The sequence below is a fragment of the Larus michahellis genome, chromosome 3 (assembly GCF_964199755.1).
Source record: "Larus michahellis chromosome 3, bLarMic1.1, whole genome shotgun sequence".
In the NCBI taxonomy this organism is placed as follows: Eukaryota; Metazoa; Chordata; class Aves; order Charadriiformes; family Laridae; genus Larus; species Larus michahellis.
In genome coordinates, this window is record NC_133898.1 from 120719112 (window position 1) to 120734635 (window position 15524).

General features: G+C 41.1%; 1 protein-coding gene across 1 annotated transcript; it reads right to left on the reverse strand.

The window, feature by feature from the left end:
- Positions 1-1753: 1753 nt before the first annotated feature.
- On the reverse strand, positions 1754-15456 carry LAPTM4A (lysosomal protein transmembrane 4 alpha). The gene is made up of 7 exons (XM_074581923.1): positions 15245-15456; positions 8420-8540; positions 6116-6192; positions 5892-6014; positions 4570-4665; positions 3065-3163; positions 1754-2542 (listed from the first exon to the last, which is right to left on the reverse strand). The coding sequence occupies exons 1-7, from the start codon at positions 15341-15343 to the stop codon at positions 2468-2470; spliced, it is 690 nt and encodes a 229-aa protein (XP_074438024.1). The 5' UTR covers positions 15344-15456; the 3' UTR covers positions 1754-2467.
- Between the last annotated feature and the right edge of the window lie 68 nt (positions 15457-15524).

The window sequence follows — 15524 nt, forward strand, 5'->3', positions numbered from 1 at the left end:
GCCGCGGGGATGGCTCGATCCAGGTGTCCGCTCACTGGGCACTTCTGGTCTCAAGGCGTTATCTCCAGGGCAGCGTTTGCGAAGAGCGAACGGGAGAAAAAGCTCACAGCGTCATCGCTAAGGCACTAGAAACTGCCTTCCCTGTTGGCAAATCTGACTCAGGGCATTTTCTCCCGTCGCCAGCATCGCAAAGCCTGTCAGAGCCCGTGGGAAGCCGCAGCAAGCTCTAACGGAAAGCACAGTTTAGGGCACCAGCCCACTAGGATCTCCAGAAGACACTTTACCAAACCTGCAGTCAACACGTTGGATTGCAAGACCATCTTTTGCCTCTTCTCTTCTCTAAGGGGAAGAGGAAGCCCCGACGAAGAGAAACAAACCACCACACCGTCACAACCCACCAGCAGCACAGTCTGTTTCGGCAAGCATGATCTTGACTGTGCAGCAGAAGAGGCCACCACCACGCTCACAAAGCCTGGAGGTGAGATCGGGTTAGAGGACGCGCCACCCTTCGTGCAGAGGAACCCCACAGGACAGGGGTCCAGCTCTCGTCTCCTGGAGGGGGCTGCAGCTCCAAGCACCAGCACACACATACACCACGCGAATTTCAAGCAGTGCCTGCTGCGGCCAAATGCTGCTCACCCACCGGCTTTTGGAAAGTCTCAACACCCACCCCATGGCTGGAGTGCCCTGCCCATACCCAACACTCCCAAGTTCCTTTGGTGCCCGCTCGTGGGTTTTGGCTTCATTCTGTAACACTGAATCTGGATCTCTCTTTGGGAGCCCAGGTCCAATGCAGTTCCTCAAAACCTGGGAGCTGCTGAGACACCTGGGTGCACAGGGTGACTTGGAAGGGCAGGGCGCTGCCAGAACAGTGGCACAAGGTGTTCTTGCACCACTGCAGTTTATGGTGCCCTCGCAGATGCGATCTTTGGTACAGAGAAAACTAAGGAACTATTACTGATAGCGTGGTAACGACAGCAGGCATTTTTAAACACGTCAGGGGTCAGGAAGAAGGTACGTACTTGAACAGACGGGTAGACGCAGTGCTTTAGTGATGGTTTTTGTCAGAGTTAGGCTGATGGTTGGACTTGATGATCTGAAAGGTCCCTTCCAACCTAGGCAATTTTATGATTCTAACCGACAACCCGTACGCTGTAGCAACTTGAATCCTTTTCCCCCAGAGTTTAATGCCAGACCCCTTTTATCTTCCAAAGTAGAAAGCCATTTTTTCTTTAGATATATTAGCAGATCATTAAATTATCTTGTACCTCTTACTACAGAGGAGGAACAGGAGGAAGTTGTTGTCTGTAGTAGTTTCTTTTGTTGTTTGGTTGGTTTTTATTATTTTTTTTTCCCAAGAAGAACATTTCTGAAGTTATGGCATGCGTCCAACAACTTTGGACGTTTTCCAGTGTCAATAATGTTGCAGTCTACTGGGTGTCTGTCCTGCCCTTAACGCCTGAGCTCATCAGACGGCAAATTTGCCCCCAGGACTAGAAGCTTCCAGCACAATTCCCTTTTCCCAGTTTATGCGTAAGTAGCAACCAGACAAGCAGAACTGCGAAGGCTGCAATACAAGCTTATACATTAAAGGGAATCCATGGTCTCCGCCCACGGGAGGCCTTTCGCTGAAGAACAGTGATGAACCACTAAACAACTTGTAAGAAACCAGAGTTCGCTACGCTGCATGTATGCGAAACTATATGCAGTACGCTGAAAAAACCCCAACAAACAGACGAACCAAGGCTACAGGTAAACATTTCGTAAAAGATTTATTTAAGTATCATTTATCACAAAGAGGAAAATACGTATAAGATTAGAAGCATGCAACCATCTTCCACATTTCTATTTATTTTTCTTGCATTCACAGCACATTGTAATACAGATCCTGTGCCACCCTCGCTTCTTCTGGAAAAATACTATGTTTCAAGACATAGGATAACCAAAAAAAAAAAAACCACAATAAAGGTAAGATAACATATGAGAAAAGTGCAAAGTAAAAAAGTCACGTATATACCACATTCAAACCCCCTCCCTCTCCAAAAAATGGATAAAGGCAAACTGTCATTTTGCTGCACGATCAGATTGTCTTTATGAACTACTTTACAAAAAAATTAATATAAATTAAGGGCACGATCCTGCAGATGCTTATAATTGTAGCTAACTTCAATCATAGGTTGGCTCAGTTGGAATTATTAAAAGCCACAAGTTAGTCACATGCATAAGTTCTTGCAGTATAAGGCCCCAAGGCGATAAAATGTTTAAGAGCATTAAGGAGAACAAAAATTAAAGCAAACAAAATCACTCCCAGATGTGTTTTGCTTAGTAAGTTTATATCAAACGTATTTTAAACAGAACAGTTTACTCCTAAAGCCCTGAATATTTCTATTACTTAAGCAGTTTTGCAAGATTAAAAGACAAAACCCCCAGGAAGCTGGTACAGATGTTAATTAACATAAAAATTGCTTCAGGCAGGTATGTAAGGAGGTGGAGGTTCCTTCTCAGGCATCTTCACTGCCATTTCATAGGTGGGCAGAACATACTAAAAAGAAGACATTTTGAAGAGATTAATGCAGAAGGTTTAGAAAGAAAAAAAAACGCAAAACGAGACAGAATAAAGCCATACACGCAACTTAATCCTCTGTTGCAGGCAAATGTTTCTAAGAAGAACTTACTGCTGTTTCTAGACAGCTACAGTGAGGAAGTGAAAGAAGGTGCGACAGTAGTTTGCTGGGCTGCTGAACCTAACCCCAGCTCATTCACTCCACCCCACCGTCTCTTGGTTTTGCAAAGCAGCGAGGAAGGTTTTGACTGGCGCAACCAGAAAGCTTCACTCTACTACAAGAAAAACACTCAAAGACTTTTCTCTACAAAACCTCCTATTTTATGCACTTATAAGAACGTAACTAAGAAATAATCCACCGTAACATTAGCTGCTTTAACTTTTTTAATCTGCCCAGTGTTTAGAAAGCTGGACAAGGCTTGTGAACACATACGGGTATGGTGGTTTTCTGCTTGAAAATCAAACGATACTGGTTCCTTTCATCTCAAAAAGAGGTTTTACCTGTGGAGGAGCTTCAAAAGCAGGGTACACAGCTATCTCTGGCAAATTTCTGTTGGTGATATATTTATAGCAGTTCCATACACAGTTAATTAGATATGCCTGAAAGAAGAGAGATTTCTCATTTTAAAGATCTCATATGCGTTAGCTGATTCAGAAATGAGACACTGGATTACATTCATATGACAAGACGGAGCATAAACCAACTTAGTCGATACATATCTGAGGAATGGTTGCTATCTCCCAGATTCAGCCACACACCTACGTTGTTCCCCACGTAGCTTTGCTACCATAGTGACTCAGAGAGGATGAACCACACAGGTTTTAGCGAAAGAATTCACAGATCCATTCAACTTCTCTCTCTTATCTCTGCCTCAGCAGTTCTAATCCCATTAATCCCCGACTGGCTTATGCTTCTATGCATCTCAGTCCAGACTTGCCAGGAAGAAGAGGAGAAGGAGAGGCCAATGGCACAATCCCACTCATCCCTGAGTTAGCATTACTATTTGTGCAACTCCCAGTGTGAAGGAGAGGGCACAAACACGGAACCGGGACGGCAAGAAGAGAATGGTAAACAAAATAGCCTGGACTTCAAGTCAACATTAACTGCTGTAGAAAGTCATATTGTCATGCTCTGATGAGGATTAGATTTTTTTATTATCAATCTGTATAACATTCTTCCCTCTGAATTTCTCATGGGCAAGTTAGCACGTGGTATACACAAGATACCAAATTTCCCAATCAATACAAAAATATCATCTACTGTATCAGACTTCCACTCCCCACAGTCAGACATTCCTCCTGGGGAAAGCATAGAAAATGAGTAAAATACTTTTTCATTACTTCAGGTTTTTTTCTTAAATTCAACCTGAATGCAATAAAGTAATACTGTCGTGGCCAATGTATGTTATCAACTCATTTCTCTAATATGCTTTGTCTGCACAAGTTTTTGTAATTCAAATGAATGCCCCTCTGTTTAGATCTTCAAAAAGAAAATAACTGGTAATACCACCCTTCAGTAGGAAGAAGGATGCAGCTCTGAATTAACCTATGCATTTCCTCCTTCCATCATCTTCCTTCCAAAACATGCACCCTGGTTTGTTAGGCACAGCGAGAGATTTTTAAAAGTTCTGTTTGGAAAATTTGTATGCAGCAACTCAATATTGTTTCACTACAAGCTTAATTACAAATATTAAGTTGATCTCCAAATATGCAAAAAGATGGTTATTTGAAAGCTTTGTGCATTCCTACTTCCTACTCGGGAAGGGCAGAGCTGCATAAACATGCCCCACTGCATACAAACAAATTAGTTGAAGACACCAGTACACAAAATGTAAGACTTAAATCATACTGTAATTGAACATCCTAACAATTCTACTCAAAGAAGTTTTTAACTCAGCATTAAAAAGTCAGCCGAGTTCTTAATTCAGCATTGAGATTTAACTCAGATTGATAGCACCTTAATATAGTAACTCATGAAACAGACATATGCTTAAGCTTTAACTTACCTTCAAAATGATAAATAAAGCAAAGAACACCAGAACAACAAACAAGAGACAGCTGGAGTCCAAGGCAAGGAGATCATCTTTGTAAGGGAAATCCGGCTGGTTAATAAAAATAGGGAAGGGAGAGAAAGGGAGGAGATAAGCATGAACTCTGCACAGTCACAAATATGACAGAAGGACATCCAAACTTCACACCAAATGAAACAAACTCTCGCTTAAACTACTCCCCCGGAAACAACAAGAAGTTCCGTTTCTCTCTAGTTTCTTCTTTGTCCTCCCACAAAGCACAGTATTTATCCTGCCTCTCTCCTGCAAGAACAGGTCACTACAGAAGAGGGATACAGACACAGAAGCCTTGTACTCCCTATGTCCCTAGTCACTTCCTCAATCACACGCTAATACAGTTATCCATTAAATTTCCTTTTCAACAGCTGCAGCACAGCATTTGTACTCGTGATCCTCTACTTGATGGCTCTTTCATGACTTCGTATGAATTACCTCCTGTCTGTCCAACCAGTAACATACACGTGCAGAGTAAAAAGGAAAAAAGTTGTCCCCCAAATTAGAAGAGTCAAAACAAAGAGCTTCTGCAAACTTCTGACTCCTCTTCCCCTTCCCACAGTAACAAAGCCTCTCTCCAACACCGATCCAATTTGGTTTTGTTTATGTGTTTTAAAAGGATTTTTTTAACATCTACTTGAACAGATCTAAACACCAGCCAGAGAGAGCCTGTGTCGTTAACCGACAGTGCATTTTCTCCATTGAGTCTTTTCACAGTTAAAACACAAGCAGTGTTAATGACAACTCCATTTACAGTTTCCTTAGAAGGTATTGTTGCAAAATGAGAAAACCCATACAGAACATAAAAAGGAAGACTCCGAATCTCAGATTTCATCCCATAATGCTGTAGGGCCCCACATCGTATCAATCCTTTCCTACATGCTTTTTCCCCTCCACCACCAAATAAGGGTCAACACATTTTTCACCTGCAGTAGCAAACCTGCCACAGAACTACATCGCTTAAAGGTTAGGAACGTCTTTGTTTCAAGTGCAAACGTAGCAGAGACAGTTTGGATCAACAACTCCCATCACAATTCTTTCTTCACTCTCCCTGGCTTTCCTTTTTGGGAACAATGACACTTTTGGCCCTTCCACCTCTGATGAGCTCTCATTCTCATAACCACCCCAGCAGTCACTCCCTACGGCTGCTGCAGCCTGAATTCCTCTTTCGTATGCACAGGAAGGGAACTATAGCTCAGTCACTTACACAATTAAGCCAAAGTTTAATTTCAAATGTAAAATACCAACTTGAGCTGAACACTTACCAACTGATCCAGGTAATCCTTGATTCTGGGCAAGTAGGTTAGAGAACTGATGGCAACCAGACAACTGAGCACAAAGTCAAAGAGCTGGTAACAGAAAAATGGGATCAGCCAGCCTACACGATGCTAAAAAGGAGAAGGAAAAAAAAAAAAGGCAGCAGCCTGTAAGGTATTTCGTTAAAAATTCAAGTAGCAAGTTTAAAATCAGGTACTATAAATATACTTACAGCGATTGCACCGTACACCATCATTGCACTGATTGTGAACATGAGGAGGGAGATAGCAAATAGAACGCAGGCATTTTCTGCATCAAAAGAAAAACAATAAGCATCAGTCATTTCCTGAAGTTGTCACACTGCAGCTGACAGGTACACAAGCTCTATCCATTACTGTGATCTGTCCTCACGCAACTGTTTCTTCCCTGCAGCAGCAGAATTGAGTAACTCAGACCTCTCCTAATAGGAAAAGATTTGGTTCAAAAAAATCAGCAGGCGTTTGGAAAAATCCCTCTGCCTTAATCAAAAGGCCTGAATAAAGCTCAGACATACCAATTAGAAGCCTGACATAGTTTGATAGTAATGCAACATAATGATGCTGATTTGCAATACATGTCAGTGCTAAGAGTATGTGGGTGATTAACTTTACAAGTGGAAAGAATTTTAAGTGAAGCCCGCACAGTATCAGCCTTTACACTTTAAAATGGTTTGATGATGCAATTCAGTCACTGGCAGTGAGAGCCGCACTGCTCCTTCGGTAACACTACGGAAAACAGGAAATCACTGGGTGGAAGGTGTCCCCTTATTTACAAGAAAAGGCAGTTGAACAGAAGCCAAACGGCAGCAGAATCCAAGACACTCATGGAAACTGAAAGATAAAAGATTCTCCTTGTGCATCACAGTTACTGATGACAGAAGCACAGCTGCTTTCCAGGAGTTAGATTATACTCCTTCTCCTGCAGCAAGCAGTTTACATTTTTAAACACAGAGAGAGAAATGAGCTTGAGAGTCTATAGAAGTGGTAAGCTAATGTTTCTAGCAAAACTGAAGCCAAACTATTGTGGTTCCTGTGCTTGAAACGGATGATCCGAGAATCTTAACTTCCTAGTCTGCAACTGATTTGAAAAGATACACTGTAGAAGCATTTACCCAATTCAGAACACGATAATAATATCTAGGTACACAGATGGCATCAAGAAGGAGGCCCTCCCATGTCTGAAATGCATTGTGTTGATCAGAGAGTCCTAAGTACTTGGCAATAACTAACACACCTGGTTTCCTTCTGAGGATTTGTTACTCACAATATCCACACGCACAATCAAAATCGTAGTTATCTGTTCATGCACACAAAACTCTCTAGCCTGTATTCCAACAAGAATCTCTAAGTCAAAAGCATGAGATAGCCATCTAAGCCACTAAAGAGTGGAGAAAGATGCATCTCAGTCATAAGCTTAAGGCTACTAAGTACACCAACATTTGCTACAAAACATATGACATTTTACAGGTTATCTGCTGTAATTTTACTTAATATCTTAGCTTTATGAAGTATTTGGTCCTTGTTCCCTCTCTCATTTCATTCCTAACAAGCATGAGTTACAGTCATAGGTCAGAACTGACAGATCCTCAACTCAAGTCATGAATAACTAATACAAAGAGGGTAAACCAGAACTCTCAAAATCCAGATTTGTGCTGTACTATTTATCTTCCCTCCAGACTGGATGTGATCCTCCCTAAATTTTAGTGTAATACAACAGACTTAGACAAGACACATTATAAGTGCCACACTCAACATATTTCTGCACGTTTAAAAACAAAAAAAAACAAATAATGCACACAAGTTTACATGTCATACTACAGTTAAGAAACTTCATCATTACAGACAAAAGTTTGACACTGATTACACTTCTACACATCATACACTTCATATATAATAAGAGTGCAAGTAGGTTTCATTCTGCTTATGCTGCTTTCTTCTGTTTCTTCTGCACGTCAGATTTCAAATAAATACTTTGGTTTCACTCAAGTACTTGGCATCCCAGTTCTTCCACTGTTCTTAGAAAAATGGCATGGTTTTCCTCTTAGTAAACTCCTACAACAGCCGTAAGCTCTTTCCTTAAATCTACGAGGATCACCAAAAACTCAAAAAAAACCCCCACCTTTAAAAATAGTTTTCTGCTTTTTGTTTTACTGACACGGCAAAGAGAGTAAACGTTTATGGAGAAAGTGAATTAGAGATGTTCCATGAATACTTAAACACTCAAAGCACTAGAAGGCCAAGAAATCTTTAGAAATCTTATCATTTAAGATGCTTAGGAATAATATATGGAATATTATTTTTATTTCATAACGTTTTTTTATTCTTCTAAATAAAGGTCTTGTAGAAGACCTCAATCCCAGAATAAATAAAGGGAAATTCAGAAAACAAGATGACCCTATTTAAAAGCTGTATGCATATATTGCACACTAGTGTAAGGCAAATGCACCATGACACTACATGTTTTATTTTCTAATCAAACAGCAGAGTTAAGCACCTACCAGCCATTCTCTCAGAAGCATAGTAATTTCCGATGACTTCATACTGGATATCAACAGTTGGCACTATATTTGGATGAGTCACTTCTACTGTCAGCAAGATGCCCATCAGCAAGTTCACCACCTGAGAAAGATCACAGTTACCTAAAGATTATTTATACTGCAACAGCTATGATCTTTTTAAGGACACACTAATAAATCTTTTATTTCAGTTAGATATAAACTTTGCTTTGACTGTATGTGGAAGTAAAGGAAAAAAGAACCCAAGTTATGATTAAATTTCAAGTTGATTTAGTTAAACAACTACAAAAAAAACCCCACCAAACCAGGAGAGCACTGGGCACTTGCTAGTTTTAACGAATAACCACTAAATAACTTTGCAAATCAAGAGGATGAATAGGGTTTGTAAGGATTCAAATGACATAATGAAACCAATGCTGCATGACGAATGCACAGATTCGTGAGCTGGAAAACTGGAAACAGTTAAGAGAGGCCAGGAAGGAAAAGGTACGACAACAGACACAATGAGGAACATTTGGAAAGAGTTTCTGCTTTCTACAACAAATTTAAAGACAGAATTAATTTAATGCACAAATAAGGTACTGCACCCTACTCTTTCAAATAGTGCTGGGAGGGAAGCAATAGAAGGGGATGCATAAGCATCACACAGTAAATACTGAGTATGAGGGAAACTTCCATTACAGCTCTAATCCTCAAATGGAGCTTGCTGCTTGGTTTCTCCCATGTTACAGTTTTAATACAAGCAGGGCAGAACTGGCTCCCTCTCCTTCCTAGAGCATTTATTAAAACCTCATCAGTCCTTATCAGAAAGGTTACACAGACACAGGTGTAAAGAAATCTCACACGAAGATTGAGCCCCAAAATTTTGTAAGCATTCAGCATTGGCTATGTGCTTACCGGTCCTCCTCCTCACTTACCCTGCCACTGAAGACTACTTCTGTTTCCCCATTTTGGTACATACCAGAAACGCTTTCAGTAAGAGCTCAAAGAGTAAAAAGTAGTTTAAGCCTCTGCAAAATTGCCTTCACAGCATTTATAACCTACTCAAGATTTACAAGGGCATAGTTCCTATTACTAATATCTGGAGAGACGGGCCAAAGAAAAAGGCTGCATAAAAAAAAAAGAGCCATGATGGTATTTTCAAGCTGCAGTCCTTTTCCAATCAGTATTCAGTACGGTCACCAGCACCAGCAGGATCTTTTACAATTAGCCTCAAAAGAAAAAAAACAGACTGGTTTGCAGTTTCTCACAACTTAAGAATATCCACCAGATATTTCTTCTTTTATTGGCCTGGTTCCAGGGGTCAATGATAGAATAGTGGCAAGTCTACGCACAATCACTGATGTTTTCAGTAAGGAAAAAAGCTTCTGAACATTTAAAAGGAGTTTTAACTTTTAAGACTCACAGTTCCTACAAGCCTTCTTTTTTATAAAGGGTTTTGTTGGGTTCTTTTTTTTTTTTCCCTAGGGTTTAGAGATATCATGGTGATAAGCTTGCTTATACTTTCTACTAAATGGAACCCTTTAGTGAAATCCAAGCTGATCGTTTTGTAGAAATGCTATCATGCGATCATCTATTATACAAACTTATTAGAAATTCCACCTACTTTCAGACACTTGCATCCCCCATTTCATGCCTTGGAACGTAAAATATAATAACTAGTACAGCTGGCAGTAAAGAACTAAGTTTAGCCACCAGTATTTTCAGCCTTGAAATGAGCATATTTTCCTCCTTGCAAGGACTTCCCACAGGGCAAACTGTCATGTTGCTCATCTGCCACTTGTCTTAAGTCTTTTATTTTGCTTCACCATTGTTCAAACGTATAGAATACTGTATTCTCTCACCACTCCTGTTTGGTCCTTCTCTACTCTGGCTTTCTGCTTTCAATGTATTTTCAAGCCTATTTCCTCCTCTGTGTGACTGAACCAGGCGTTTCAGCGTGTACTTTGGAAAATAACTTCCTGCTCTATACTTGTTCTAAAAAGCCTATGTCAAGGTTCAGATCTCTGGCAGTTGAAACATTGATTTCTACTTCACAAAAGACAGATAGACATGTTCAATTATAGCTAAATCATTTATTGTTTATACACAGTCACCATTTTAACTTAAATAATGATAAAGTTCAGGACTCAAGATAATATTACTTCAACACTGAGTTTAACTACCATGATAGGCTATCTGCTTCAAGATAAAGAGCAAGCAGCGCTTGAATTAATATAGAATACTGAGGAATTTGAATGCCTTGGAATTGCAAGACTGTGATCCTACATCTGTCACTTTATGTTCATACTATCCATGGTCCTAATTTAGCACACAAAAGTCCTTAGTAATTTCGCTAGTTACTGAATGCAGTTTGAAGTATTAAAGCTTTATTTTCTCAATCTGAAATGGCATACAAGGAAAAATAGGAAATTAGAAAGACATTCAAAATCCAATCTATTAGGGTCAGCTAGACAATAAAAATACTAACTTAAAAAAAAAAAAAAACAAAACAACCAAGAACAAACCCAAATCTCTGTCAATTAACACCCCAGGGCTTCCAGTACTCCATTACTGCTATTTGTATCACAGCACTGAGCAATCCATCATATTCAACGTATGGATTTCAATTACAAGTTACCAGTAATTCCAAATTAGGAGTCCCTCCAAGCACAAAGCCAGAGCTTGTACTCTAACTACTACCACTCGTCTTTCACAGAAGCTTAATAACAGCAAGACCACAAGGCTTGTTTCAACTTGATAGTCAATGTGACTGGCAGCAGGACAATGGCCTGGATTGCAAGGCATTGTCAGAGCTTAACAGAATATACTCACTGCAAATAAAATATATGTTCACAAATGGCCTACATGGAGAAGGAGTCAGAAAAAATATAGCACAAGTAAGTCTCAGTGTAATCTGAGGATTAAAACCACCAACCCCAAAAATACCCCCACCAACACTGACAAGCCAGCGCTCAACGGATGGTACGCTGTTCTGAGGTAACACCTCAGAAATCCCAGCAGTCCCCATCCTAGTCCTTTCTCTTAGGAAGTCAAAAATTAATATAAAACAAGTACGAAATGCCTGTTCAAATTCTTACTCAAAAGATGGTTCCACTAAGATGAAAAACTTAGTTTAATTTTGTAGTAGTTTAAGAAGTGTATTTTACTTTTAAAATTGGGAAAACTGAGCTTAGTGGAAGTTCAGTATATCTTATATCAAAATTTAAAAATCCAATAGCTTGTATTCAAGTAGAAAGTCTGCATTTATTACAAACCCGTAACAGAAATATTAGCTCCCCATATGATCAGAACTCAAAAGACCATGGGACTATGAAAGGCATTAGCTTTTTAATTAGTGAGTTTTATCTCCATGGTATACATTTAATGCCTAATCATGTAATTGCTTCATCTCTCTGGAGGCCTGAACATGAAGTCTAGGTTTCCCCAAGCACCCTGGGTGACTAAAAGTCTTGGACATAAATTAGTATTCCTACTTCTCAGTTGCTTATTTCCTCTTATGAGTGGGAAAGAAGAGGGAAGTTGCCTTGCACTACTGCACTTTCTCATCTTCCTCTCACTTTTCCAGTATTTTTTCCTTCAACATGGTCCCGAAGAAACAAACCAAGATGGGGGGTTTGTTTTGGTTTTTTTATTATACTGAAATAATAAACCCCGAAAAATAATAATTTTAAACAGGGCATTTCAGAGCTTCTAGCACTGTCAAGATTAGATTGAGACCAGTTACATTCCTTTGTTTCAGGAAGCCTTGTTCAGTGAACAAACGCCTGCAGAGATCACCCTGGCCCTCCTGCTAACCAGTAGCAATTGCATCATTTTGACTCCGTTGCTGAAGTTTGCTGCCAGAACGAAACAACCACTCCCTCCAAAACAATGCTATTACTTTTAGCCTGTTTATTGAACTCTGATCTGATTTTTGCCAGGGCAGTGCTCCCGCTTCCGGTTTCTGGAAAGCGCTGTACCTAATATGAAAGTCTACAGGAAGAAACAAACTTCAAAGCCACACGTTTGCAGCTATGGAGCTGGGAATAGGAGGTTTCTTTTTTCCTTCCTACACAGAACAGTAGTGGGTGTGTTGCAGAGTAAAGCAAACTATATTAGTACCGGAACTCAAGAACGAGTCCGCTAGAAATGCTCTTAACTCATCTTTTTGCAAATACAGTTTTATCTACTTATCAGAAACAGCATCAGCGTAGGGACCGAAGCATGCTTAAAAGATACAGTTTGAGCATAGCAGACATTTTAGAAGATAACGTCCCTGTTCTCTCTAGACTCACACGAGTACACAAGGACAGTGATATAACTGTTTTAGTGAGATCAGTTAATTAGATGCAAGCTTTTAAGAGTGTACAAATAAGCAAGGAATAGGAAAATGCCTAAATAAATGGTTACATAAGAATAACGCACATGTATTAAATAGCCAAAACTCTTATCTTACTAAAACATCTGGAGTAGATTGCTACAAGACTCCATTTTATGTTTGGTATCAAATTCCTTCAGGGCTGCACAGCACGAGAACACGGTGCATCCAGTAAATACAGGCTGACCAAGATTTTCAGTAACACAAAGTTATTGTTGAACTAAGCCTTCTCCCCCCACCAAAAATCTACCTCCCTCGCAAAAAAAGCCATGCGAAACTAAATGAACCAAACAAGAAAACTCACCCACGCAAAAAGTTATTACTGTTTGTCCCACGGTAACTTACAAGCACAGATTATTAAATTGATTTTGAAATACTTATCACAAGCTAGTGTCTGAAAGACTGAAGTTAGTGATATCCTTAAATGGTCCATTAATTAACATGTCTAAACAACATGACATACCCTAGGCCATTTGTTTTATTTTTTTAAAATTTGTCAGCAGAAAGATAAGTTCAATTTTCACTGTCCAAATTGTACTTTGCCTTCAAAAGGTATGAATTATAGTTGAATTCTGATTTAAAGCATTAGGCAAGACCACCTAAGACTTCATGGTAAGACTTTATTTCAGCTCAAACAGGTAACAGTTGTCAGACTTAAAAGAGTTATCACCTTTTCCCACCTGACAGCTGGGAAGAAATGGGTAAAAACTCTCAATGCATAATTTAGCAGTGTTTGATACAGTTTATAGAAAACCACAGCGATGAAGTACTTTGCATGCACCCTACTACCCTGAGCTCATCTATATTTTTCCCTCTGGACGCCTCCAGCCACTGAATCTGTAGCAGTTACATGAGACCAAAGGAACACTTTGCCTTAGACACCACTCCGCCTCTGAAGCCATCAGCCTCATCAATGACCAGCGTACTCTTCACCAGCCACAAGCACTACTATTTGCAAAGATTCAGACAGGAGGAGGAGGTGATACATCCAGGCAACAAGATGAAACGGAAGCACAGCAAGAGAGGTAGACGCTGGAAGCACTACTGGGTCTGTGGCCGGGGAAAGCACGTCCCTGACAAGTTCCTGGGTTTCTAGATACTCCCGTGAGCAGGAAACGAAAGTGGGGAAGGCAGTGAGGTGTGTTTGTTCCATAACAAGGACGAGCATTTCCTTACTGTTAACAATTTATGCTTTCACTTGGGGTACCAGAAGCACGTTCTTGATCTCCCTCTATTAGTATGGGGTAAAACTTCTGGAAGTTTTGCAGGTTTCCAGAACAAGTCTGATGTTCATTACTGCAACAGACCTTACTTTTCTATTTGACACGTAGAACTAACAGTAGAACTTAATCAACACCAAGACATTATTTTTTTCAATTTCTTTTTGAAAAATAATAAAGTATCCCTTTCCTAGAGTTTTCTTACAATTCCTACTCCCCTACCTTGCTTTCTCTTCCATTCCTCTCTCCTGACACTTTATTCTTTCTCTGTACTTTTTTTTTTGTCCATGGAAGGACTAAGATGAAAAAAGATCAAGATCTCCCTGTACTTGCTGAAGGTAAACCATAAACTCTCCAAACTTAATCCTCATGCCTGTAAAAGCAGTTTCTGTCCATGGCTCCTTCACATCAAGGCATAAAAATTTAGCATTCTCTATTTTTACGATCTGGGGAAGGGTAAGAACACAGGCTTTGGTTACAGCTTCAGGAGAACAGACAAGCTATGATGCAACATTTTTAAACTATCCTCACATTTTTACTGCCCATGAGGGTAAGGGGAAGGAAAGATGAGGAAATGACTTAAATAAAGTAGAACTCAGTTCCCCTTTAAGGGAATTAAGGGAAGTTAAGGATCCAGGCCTTAACTTGCTGATGCTGTTTTCACATTTCTACTTTATTTCAAAACTATCTCTAATGTTTCAGCTTCACCACTAAACTCTTTTTCGGAGAAAAAGCACCCACCGGTCTTGAAAACAAGAAGTATTTTGGAAAATAAACCTGCTTCTATTGCTCCCCAACCACGGTGTTGAGAAGTACCGAATGACCAGGCACTTCACTTCCCACCAAGCTCTTCAACAAGCAGAAGCCGTGCTCGCTTTGAAGACCTCCACCGTCCTCTCAGAGGTACTCAGGGGAACCGCGTCCTGCCATTCTATTCTCAACACACCCCAAATTCCAGTCCCCCACGAGAGATAGCATCACCAAAGACACACGTCCAGTACTGTTTGAAACGTTTAAGAATGCCCACCCCTCCAATTCAAGGAAGGGAATAGACACAGAACACACACCCCCGGCCCGGGCCCAGGGGCGGCGCATGCGCACTGCTCACTCCGAACCCCCCGGCCGGGCAACGGCCGAACCTGCCGCGCATGCGCACCCCCTCCGCCCCCCACCCCCCAATCACCGCCCCCTCAGCGGCGCCGGCCGCCCCCCGCGCCGGTCTCTCACCATGTACCAGGTGCCCAGGATAATGGTGCCGGTCCGCACATGGCAGCAGCCGCAACAGCGGGTGCTGTAGAAGCGGTCCCGGCTCCGCTTGAACGTCATGCTGGTGGCGGCGGCAGCAACAGCAACGGCGACGCTGACCTCCTGCCTGCAGGCCCGCCGCCCGCCCTCTACCAGTCACTTCCCCTCCGCCTCAGGGCCGTGAATCCCCCGCGCGCGCGTCACCGCCGCGCCGGCCAATCAGCCGCCGACAGCGGGGGCGCGAGGGGGGGTGTGTGCCCGC